This window comes from Haliotis rufescens, unplaced genomic scaffold, assembly GCF_023055435.1.
Source record: "Haliotis rufescens isolate VD_foot unplaced genomic scaffold, xgHalRufe1.0.p SCAF_4, whole genome shotgun sequence".
NCBI lineage: Eukaryota > Metazoa > Mollusca > Gastropoda > Lepetellida > Haliotidae > Haliotis > Haliotis rufescens.
In genome coordinates this window covers 65510422-65522330 of record NW_025964112.1, presented here as the reverse complement: position 1 = coordinate 65522330, position 11909 = coordinate 65510422, and the positions used below count along the sequence as shown (strand labels likewise).

Sequence of the window (11909 nt, the reverse complement as noted above, 5' to 3'; positions counted from 1 at the left end):
GGAATACTATCAATATGACCAGAGTACAGCGGACAACATATTATGCTGGACCACTTACCATCTACAATGTAGTTTGACCATACAGAGTATAGCTGGGCCATATAGAGTATAGCTGGACCATCTACAGTATAGTTGGACTATATACAGTATAGCTGAACCATATATAGTATAGCTGGACCTTATACAGTATGGTTAGACTATATACAGTATTGCTGGACCAAATACAGTATAGATGGACCATACATAGTATAGCTGAACCATAAAGAGTATAGCTTGGCCATATACAGTAGACTGGGCCATATACAGTATAGGTGGGCCATGTAGAGTATAGCTGGACCAAATACAGTATAGCTGGGTCATATACAGTATAGCTGGACCATATACAGTATAACTGGGCCATATAGAGTAAAGCTGGGCCATATACAGTATACCTGGGCCATATACAGTATAGCTGGGCCATATAGAGTAAAGCTGGACCATATACAGTATAGCTGGACCATATACAGTATAGCTAGGCCATATACAGTATAGCTTGGCCATATACAGTATAGCTAGGCCATATACAGTATAGCTGGGCCATATAGAGTAAAGCTGGACCATATACAGTATAGCTAGGCCATATACAGTATAGCTGGGCCATATAGAGTAAAGCTGGACCATATACAGTATACCTGGGCCATATACAGTATAGCTGGGCCATATAGAGTAAAGCTGGACCATATACAGTATAGCTGGACCATATACAGTATAGCTAGGCCATATACAGTATAGCTTGGCCATATAGAGTATAGCTGTGCCATATACAGTATAGCTGGACCATATACAGTATAGCTGGACCATATAGAGTATAGCTGTGCCATATACAGTATAGCTGGGCCATATAGAGTAAAGCTGGGCCATATACAGTATAGCTGGGCCATGTAGAGTATAGCTTGGCCATATAGAGTATAGCTGTGCCATATACAGTATAGCTGGGCCATATAGAGTAAAGCTGGGCCATATACAGTATAGCTGGGCCATGTAGAGTATAGCTGGGCTAGACATAGTATAGCTGGACCACATACAGTATGGTTGGACTATATACAGTATAGTTGGACCATACACTGTATAGCTGGACCATATAGTGTATAGCTAGACCATATAGAGTATAGCTGGGCCATATGCAGTATAGCTGGACCCATATACAGTAGAGCTGGGCCATATACAGTATAGCTGGACCATATACAGTATAGCTGGGCCATACATAGTATAGCTGGGCCATATACAGTATAGCTGGGCCAAATACAGTATAGATGGACCATACATAGTATAGCTGAACCATAAAGAGTATAGCTGGGCCATATACAGTATAGCTGGGCCATATAGAGTAAAGTTGGGCCATATACAGTAAAGCTGGGCCATATACAGTATAGATGGACCATATAGAGTAAAGCTGGGCCATATACAGTATAGCTGGGCCATATAGAGTAATGTTGGGCCATATACAGTAAAGCTGGGCCATATACAGTATAGCTGGACCATATACAGTATAGCTGGGCCATATACAGTATAGCTGGACCATATACAGTATAGCTGGACCATATACAGTATAGATTGACCATATACAGTAAAGATGGACCATATACAGTATACCTGGGCCATATACAGTATAGCTGGGCTATATAGAGTAAAGCTGGGCCATATAGAGTAATGTTGGGCCATATACAGTAAAGCTGGGCCATGTAGAGTATAGATGGACCATATAGAGTATACCTGGACCATATACAGTATAGCTGGACCTTATACAGTATTGCTGGACCAAACTAAGTATAGATGGACCATACATAGTATAGCTGGATCACATACAGTATAGCTGGACCTTATACAGTATAGATGGACTATATACAGTATTGCTGGACCAAATACAGTATAGATGGACCATACATAGTATAGCTGGACCACATAGAGTATAGCTGGGCCATATACAGTATAGCTGGACCCATATACAGTATAGCTGTCCCATATACAGTATAGCTGGCCCATATACAGGAGAGCTGGGCCATATAAAGCATAGCTGGACCATATACAGTATAGCTGGGCCATATACAGTATAGGTGGGCCATGTAGAGTATATCTGGACCAAATACAGTATAGCTGGGTCATATACAGTATAGCTGGACCATATACAGTATAACTGGGCCATATAGAGTAAAGCTGGGCCATATACAGTATACCTGGGCCATATACAGTATAGCTGGGCCATATACAGTATAGCTGGACCATATACAGTATAGCTGGACCATATACAGTATAGCTAGGCCATATACAGTATAGCTTGGCCATATACAGTATAGCTGTGCCATATACAGTATAGCTGGACCATATAGAGTAAAGCTGGGCCATATACAGTATAGCTGGGCCATGTAGAGTATAGCTGGGCTAGACATAGTATAGCTGGACCACATACAGTATGGTTGGACTATATACAGTATAGTTGGACCATACACTGTATAGCTGGACCATATAGAGTATAGCTAGACCATATAGAGTATAGCTGGGCCATATGCAGTATAGCTGGACCCATATACAGTAGAGCTGGGCCATATACAGTATAGCTGGACCATATACAGTATAGCTGGGCCATACATAGTATAGCTGGGCCATATACAGTATAGCTGGGCCATATACAGTAAAGATGGACCATACATAGTATAGCTGGGCCATATACAGTATAGCGGCCATATAGAGTAAAGTTGGGCCATATACAGTATAGCTGGGCCATGTAGAGTATAGCTGGGCCATGTAGAGTATAGCTGGACCATATTCAGTATAGCTGGACCATAAACAGTATAGCTGGACCATATACAGTATAGCTCGACCATAAACAGTATAGCTGGTCCATATACAGTATAGCTGGGCCATATGCAGTATAGATGGACCATATACAGTATAGCTGGGCCATATACAGTATAGCTGGGCCATACATAGTATAGCTGGGCCATATACAGTAGAACTGGGCCATACAGTATAGCTGGGCCATACATAGTATAGCTGGACCATATACAGTATAGCTGGGCCATATACAGTAAAGATGGACCATACATAGTATAGCTGGACCATATACAGTATAGCTGGGCCATATACAGTAAAGATGGACCATACATAGTATAGCTGGGCCATATACAGTATAGCAGCCATATAGAGTAAAGTTGGGCCATATACAGTATAGCTGGGCCATGAAGAGTATAGCTGGGCTATACATAGTATAGCTGGACCATATACAGTATAGCTGGACCATAAACAGTATAGCTGGGCCATATAGAGTATAGCTGGACCATATACAGTATAGCTGGACCATAAACAGTATAGCTGGGCCATACAGAGTATAGCTGGGCCATATACAGTATAGCTGGGCCATATACAGTATAGCGGCCATATAGAGTAAAGTTGGGCCATATACAGTATAGCTGGGCCATGTAGAGTATAGCTGGGCTATACATAGTATAGCTGGGCTATACATAGTATAGCTGGACCATATACAGTATAGCTGGACCATAAACAGTATAGCTGGGCCATATAGAGTATAGCTGGGCCATATAGAGTATAGCTGGGCCATATACAGTATAGCTGGGCCATATAGAGTATAGCTGGGCCATATACAGTATAGCTGGGCCATATAGAGTAATGTTGGGCCATATACAGTAAAGCTGATGATGTGATCACTGTCACTGAGAGTAGCACTATTCGATGTTTTCACTGTTAACACTAATGGGATATATGGCAGCACTACAATGTCTGAGATATGTCGAACCTTGTCAGGGAACTGACATCAAGGCCACCATCTAGCAAGGTGACACAACAGGGCTGCCTTAGACATAGTAGACACATGTGGATATGACAGGCACTAAAGTGCTACTGCTAGTTGAGCACAAGAATAATTAAATACAAGGTACAGTAAGCACAACATGGTGAAACATAAAAACAGCCATACATTCAGCGTCACACACTCATGAGGCAAAATAATGCTCCCAGTAATCTCAGAGGCAAGTATGTAAATAAATAAATACATAAAAATATTATCACTAAAGCTAAATATTTCTGAGAAGTTATACATCCATGTGAATCATCACAGTGAGATGCAGGTGCTCACATTCCATCACCAATTATGTACATATAAAATGTTTCAAATTACATATGTGAGCATTTTAAAGGCTCTAAATACTGTGATTCACAAGGTCAAGAGTTTGACCAGTGATTAAAATGCTGAATAGACATGGTCCTAGCTGATGTAGTAGACAAAGACCATGTGACATGTTTAATGCAACTGTTTTTTACAGTTACCATGGTTACGTTATGCATAACAGATTCCCTGTGAATGTTACACCAGTATCTAGTATATAACGTGTGTTTTATATTGCTGATTATAATGTATAACAGATTCCTTATGAATGTTACTGTTTGGATGTGTTGTTACATCACACTCTGTTATTCCATATGATGTAACAAGGATATTCTGCAAAGTGATATACAATGTGCAATACATGCGATATAACACTGATTTATACCATGGTGATTCATGTGTGTTAAAACACTGGTTGATATTAGTGACCCCCAGGAGAAAAGAGACCTTTTGGGTGCTAGGATACAATTGTGCTGTGATGTCATACAGACGTTTGACGTCACTTACTTCAGTGACGATCTCCATGAGTGATGTCATGTATCTCTCTAATTATTACGACTTGAAAACTTGAATTGTATTTCTGTGTTAAGAAGATGCTGAAGTTTAAAATATAATGAAAAGTCCCTTATCTCATGGTTGGTCACATTTATCCTAAGCCCATTCACAAGTTTTTACTATTCTAAATCATATTCCAAGCACAACATTCCCCCAGCGATGTCCCCCTCCAGACATTCTCACATCATCCAGGAACACTCCACCACTGTCCTCAGTGATTATTACTAAGCTTTTGTAGTCATACACTAAAATCTTGTACAAATCAGTAACAAACATAAATACATTCCTGAGTAATAATTCCACAAATTTGATTAAATGCCTCTGATATAAAACACTTCAAGAAAATTTTCCATTTGCAAAAGAACAACACATCACAAATCAGGAACTATGTTGACATGCCAGTTGCAGTGTAAAAAATTTCAAGGTCAGATCAGACATAATGATCACAATCCCGATATATGAATTATCAGAACAATATCATGACACATGTGAACATTTAACAAATCAAATCAATCATTCAAAACATCCGTCAAAACTATCGCCAATCTCATTAAAATCAGACCTTAGACTGCTAAACAAAGATCTGAAGACATCCCATTAAGGGTAACGTCAGAACGACCTTTCATCCGACCAATCAGAGCGTCGCTTACCAGATTATGAAAGTGACAGTCGGAATGTGATTTCTCATCATGCAACCTCGAAAACTTTAACACGGGGTATTCCAAACGATAGTTACGGGTTTAAAGACTGAATCTTTACAATCTAGACCATCTATTAGCCATTCCAGAAAGTTTTTTTGTTCAGGTTTCAAATTTGTAATCGAGAATTTGTCAAAATATGTTTCGAAGCGAAGTCGCCAATTTGAAATTTGTGCTGTAAAGCACGAAAAAGCTGCCTTCTGATTGGTCATTTCATTGGTCGGTCAAAGTTCGTGCAAGGTCGGCCTGACGTGACCCGTAATGGGATGTCCTCAGATCATTGTTTTATCAGTAGCCAGAACGAAGATCTGATTTTCATGAGATTGAACTATCTCTTGACATCTTATGAATCCGTCCCCTCAGGCCCTTGTTTGTTTAGTAATACAAATATTGCACGTTAACATTGTATTGTAAATATAGAAAATATAATCAGGAAATATGCTAAGATGAATATTTTGTATTGCTTATTGTTTTGATCAGTTTTGTTCCCTTCTTGTACCTTGTTTATATTCCACATTCTTTTGTTAAAACATAATTTAATGTTCAGCATGTATTGTACTGGAAAACAATTCTCCTGTATTCCAATTAACCACTGTATCAGTATATGGTACATCCTACAAGCCACATGACTAGAAATATCATGAATTTTTTTTCTCAAATCTGCCTAATCACTCATAAATTTCTTCCTCTTCATCTTAGGCCATTCATATTTGTTTATGTGTTCTCATCTCCAACCTCAACCAGCAAGAGAGTGGGTGGGTGGGGACAAAAATTTAAAAAACTGTTTTTCTTGAATTGTGTAACATATCTTATGACATTTTGAAGTTAAGAACACTTGCTAAAAGTCTTTATATTAATTTATGGCGCAGATGAGAGACTTTGCCTTGTAAACCAATTTTAAATGAATAAAGCTGAAGAAATATGCAGCTGACATGTTTTTTCACTTAATGCGCAATGGTAGGAGCAGCTTTTTATAACATCCGGGCATAAACTTTCACAGCAGCAGGGAAAATTGATATAAGAAATTTTTATCATTTCACATCGGAAACACAAACAAATACAGACACCCTTAGGATAAAACAGGGATTTATCTACTTGTTCTCAGATTAATCGGACACTGTATTGAGGCCCAAATCTACAGCAAATGTTATTGCTGGCAAAAAGACCCACACTGGAATAAAAACAATCCCCAATAAGGGTATTATCATGATAGCTAACATTTTAGTATCATTCTTTTATACTTCATTTCATGTCCATCATAATAGATGATATATGTAAAAAGTATTTGAGAGACCATGTGAGTCCAAAAGAACCTGCAAAAGACCCTGAGGGTCCATGTGAGGCAGTAAGGGTCCATAACAGTCCATTTGATTCCTTGATTCCTTGATGAACGTAAGTGGGGTACATGAGGGTCCATGTGAAGCAGTAAGGGTCCATAACAGTCCATTTGATTCCTTGATTCCTTGATGAACGTAAGTGGAGTACATGAGGGTCCATGTCAGGCAGTAAGGGTCCATAACAGTCCATTTGATTCCTTGATTCCTTGATGAACGTAAATGGAGTACATGAGGGTCCATGTCAGGCAGTAAGGGTCCATAACAGTCCATTTGATTCCTTGATTCCTTGATGAACGTAAATGGAGTACATGAGGGTCCATGTCAGGCAGTAAGGGTCCATAACAGTCCATTTGATTCCTTGATTCCTTGATGAACGTAAGTGGAGTACATGAGGGTCCATGTCAGGCAGTAAGGGTCCATAACAGTCCATTTGATTCCTTGATTCCTTGATGAACGTAAATGGAGTACATGAGGGTCCATGTCAGGCAGTAAGGGTCCATAACAGTCCATTTGATTCCTTGATTCCTTGATGAACGTAAATGGAGTACATGAGGGTCCATGTCAGGCAGTAAGGGTCCATAACAGTCCATTTCATTCCTTGATTCCTTGATGAACGTAAATGGAGTACATGAGGGTCCATGTCAGGCAGTAAGGGTCCATAACAGTCCATTTGATTCCTTGATTCCTTGATGAACGTAAATGGAGTACATGAGGGTCCATGTCAGGCAGTAAGGGTCCATAACAGTCCATTTGATTCCTTGATTCCTTGATGAACGTAAATGGAGTACATGAGGGTCCATGTCAGGCAGTAAGGGTCCATAACAGTCCATTTCATTCCTTGATTCCTTGATGAACGTAAATGGAGTCCATGAGAGGACATGTGAGTCTACATGAGTCCATGAGAGGACATGTGAGTCTACACGAGTCCATGAGAGGACATGTGAGTCTACACGAGTCCATGAGTGTGCTAGAAGGCACCGGCTGTTGTCTTTTCCCGGAACTGTAGGTAGTCCAGGAGTTTGTTCGGTAGTGGCAGTTTCTCCGTGTCCTTGAGGGGGACTAGTTGGAGGACCGTCCTGCGACATAGGTGTTGGAGGGATGACTGGACTGGGGGCAGCTTGTACACAAACACCTTCCGCTTGTAGCTGCAGTTGCGCATCACAGCAATACAGGACTCGCTGGGGGAGAATCGGGGGAACACCTGCAGATTGATGACCTCCGACACTGGCCAATAACAACCACGAACATCCACCCTCATCACAATATCAAGCTTGGGGTAACTGAGAACCGCAACAAAGTTTGTACTATATTCTCGACTGTGAATAGGATGGACGTAACGAATAGCGATGAAATCCCCTGTGGGACTTGATCGTATCTGGTGAATGCTTGCCGAAATATTAAGATTTGGAACATGTTTTTCCAAAGACCAATCTGGGAGTTTCCTTATTTCAATGTCTTGATCAGCCCCTAGAATAACAAAGTCATCACCTAGTTTAGTGTTGTATGTGAGGGCATGCGTTCTGAAGGCTGGGGGAATAGCGGCTACGACTGGAGACTCGGACGGACCTACGAATAGGGTGAGGTTCTGTATGACATAGCTGTCAGGCAGGACGACAACCCGAGTCAAGTGGTCCGGTCGCAACATGATTCTCCGCTTGTTTGGAGATATGTAGCACTCGTACCAACGCCGCGTATGATACATCACCACAAAATGGCCGACACATGTCTTCTGAAACAAATCTAATATATAGAATTTTGCAATGGTGAAATGTCTATCACAGTTAATCTGGACTACAGCCAGGCCATTTCTGTAGCCCACCACACTGCACTCCTTCCGTGTACGATTATGTTGAGCATGACGGAACCAGTTGGGGTCCTCCGTGTCTGGAACAGGGACTCGCGGAACCTTCACAGACCCCACCCACCACGCTAGCTTCTCAAGAATCACGATCTCTGATTTACTCTTCCAGCTCACAGCGAAGTATCTGCCATCCGTCGTGTCCGGCTTCACGAGGATCCCGCTTCGTCGGTGAGCTTCTCGCAGGGTGCTGAAGTCTGTCTTCCCCGTGAATCCACAAATCTTTCTGCGATGGCGAATCCACTTTCCAAAGGAACAAGTGTGAAGCAGCTGGCCAGATTTGGCTGACAGAATTCTCTTGTGGAAATCTGCACTGCATTTGTCCTCATCCTTGTTGCTATGGTAACTGCCTCTTAGATGTAAGTTACCCATCTCCTTTCAGAAGATCCTTCAAAATATAAATTAAAGAACACCATATTATCATGAATCGTGCGTATTTACTGAACTAAAATTGTCATGTTTGATTGTAAATGTGAGAAAAAGTATTTACAAATACAGTAAACTACGGTTATAAAGAACTCAAAGGGACAACAAATTTCAGTTCGTTATAACCGTAGTTCGTTATTAGCATATATTGAGCATATAAAGCTTTTGGACCGGACCAAAATCAGTTTGTTATATCCGTCAGTTCATTATAAGCATGTTCGTTATAAACATAGTTTACCGTATGTGGCCATAAGCAGCTCCAGGGTCACTAGCCCTTCAGGACTACAACAGCTGATGAAAGTGTGGTCACAAGTTGGACTTAATATGAGTGAGTGTGTCAGAAGAGTATTTCAGTTATTTTATTGCTGCATGTCAGCTTCTTATGTGAGAAAAACAATCAGGGTGAACAGGAATTGGAACCCACATTCATAGGGTTCAGGCACACCCATTGGACGAATCTTTGCACATTGAAGTGCAACTCCTTAGATTGAAATCAATGTGACATTACACACATTGGACTGTCGATCGGTCATCATCCATCTCACCTAATCCCACAGCAGTAGAATCAGCATTCTATTCCAGTAAGTGAGTGAAATAGCTTTTATTCCGCTCAAATCACTTTTCCAGTCAACCCTGGGAATGGCTTCACACACTGTATGACTGTGGCAATCAAACCCATGCCTGCAGTAGGACAACTGATGACAAGCTTCAACATTCACTTTATTCATGGATTTGGCATCAGCCAGACCTAGATCTTTTGTACTTTACAAATCTTATTAAAATCATTTCTTTTACATCTCCATTGAAAATCGTGTCAGGTGCACCCTGAACTAACTTTAATTAAACCTAAATAAAGGATGTTCAGCATCTTGACCCAATCAATCAGACGTCAGCTTACTAAAACAATTTGGTTTCGTTTCTTTACCCCCTCAATTTCATCATCCCGAGGCAAGTCCAGTTTCCCCCCTTGCTGAACTAGGCTGGAATTTCTGGGCTCAATTGTAGCGCCACCAGTGGCTATTATGAGTTATGTCCCTTCTATGTCCCTCTTATTGAACAATCACATGACTTACATTTACATTTGCTTCAAAGAAAAAGGCGGCATGAAGACTATCTGATCCATAGTAAGATCTATATTGTAATTAAATAGGTCTTACTTTGCGAAGTTCATCAAATCAAGTGAGCACCTTGATTAAAAACATGAAAAGATTTGGAAAATTTCTGTTGATGGCATGTTGACGGTACAAACCGGACGTTGATTTTCTTTCAACTATGCATAGCCTTGTTGGTCTTGGTAAAATATAACTTCATAATTCCAGCCTAGTTCGGCAAGGGTGGAAACTGGACTTATATAGTCAGTCAACTCCCTTGCCTCAAAAAGATGCCTCGATTTGGAAACTTTGATCTCAGCAAAGAAAATCACAACAGAATATAAATATACCCTTGTTAGTATGCACTTTTAGGTGTAGATGCAATGGCATTCACAAAAAAACAGGATGTTTAAAATACCCACAACCACATAATAGCACGGCTTAATTCTTTGCATCTGGAACTCCCCAATAATATTTGTTTTGGAGATACAGAAAGCAGATATATGTTTGTCTCAATGTTTTGCTCACTCATAGTCATACCATGGACAGTATATTAAGGGTCCATGGTCATACCAAAAACTTAGAAGCCTTGAAGCCTTGAAGTTGATTCGAAAATTCCCCTGACACACCAGGCTTCTCCTAGGGAGACAGGATTAAAATATGACTTAATGAGATTGGTAAAGTGCATCAGTGAAATCGTAAATACACTGACATATGCTTCTTTTGCTTAAGTGGCTATCTAGTGTCAGATGTGACCATCACCCATTTGAAAAACACTTGATCGCCCTCTTCTTCACATGCAAATGTGGTCAGATGCATTAACCCACAAGAGACACTCTTCTGCAATGTTTGGTACGGAGACTACAAGTTTGTCAAAGACATGCAGATTATAGGTTCCAAAACAAGACTTGTCACAAACTTAACTGTAAGGTGATAGATTAAATTTACATCACTGATATAAAGTGATGCATTCCTTTACGTGATCGGACACAATCATTTGATAGTCTTTGTGCAACTTATCTCAGAGATAACTACTTCTATTAACATATATACATTCAGTACAGTTATTTTCAGATCTTTGTCTAAACATCTGATAGTGAGGAGACTCGGACTGTGGTGTCTACCCGACCCTCAAAACTCAGGCCCGAGGCTGGCTCCTGTTGTGAGCAGACAAAGGCTGGCAGCGCTCAACAACAGCTGACGACCGACCTATCGCGTAAAAACTACAACCAAACAAACGTGCCATTCCGTGACACCAGCGTTTGGGTGAGTTGATTTACGGAAGACATGAAATCCCAAAAGAAAATTTTAAAATCATATGCAAAGAAAGAAAATATCACGTACATCGCTCCATTAACCTGGTCCTTCCACAGGTGCCCGATGTAAACATAGCTTGGTTTATACGAAAAGTGGAATTGCATGATGTGGAATAACGGAATTCATATTATATTTATATATTGGATCAAAGGTTTAGGTAAATATTGCATTTTCTTACCCAGACTATCTTCGATCAACAAATTGTCGATTGTTTAATCATCTGAGGCATTTTGTGGAATACGTTAAAATTATGACGTGGTCTTGTTGGATGACTGCTTATTCAGATTGCGATTGTGTGGTGAAAAGTGGTTTAACGTCACGTTCAAGTTGATTATATACTTATATAACATATTTATGCGATAAACCACAAAGAACGGTGAAGAACGAAGTGCGGTTTACTTCACGATAAAATATTTTTGGAGATTCAAACATACGCTTGCAACTTGATGACGTCGTATATTGGACGAC

General features: G+C 40.4%; 1 protein-coding gene across 1 annotated transcript; it reads right to left on the bottom strand.

The window, feature by feature from the left end:
- Positions 1 to 5651: 5651 nt before the first annotated feature.
- LOC124114746 lies at positions 5652 to 11516 on the bottom strand. The gene is made up of 2 exons (XM_046475478.2): positions 11469 to 11516; positions 5652 to 8995 (listed from the first exon to the last, which is right to left on the bottom strand). The coding sequence occupies exon 2, from the start codon at positions 8977 to 8979 to the stop codon at positions 7717 to 7719; it is 1263 nt and encodes a 420-aa protein (XP_046331434.2). The 5' UTR covers positions 8980 to 8995; positions 11469 to 11516; the 3' UTR covers positions 5652 to 7716.
- Positions 11517 to 11909: the final 393 nt, after the last annotated feature.

Coding starts and splice junctions, on each gene's coding strand:
- LOC124114746 (XM_046475478.2), bottom strand. CDS start 8,979: ATGGGTAACTTACATCTAAGAGGCAGTTACCATAGCAACAAGGATGAG.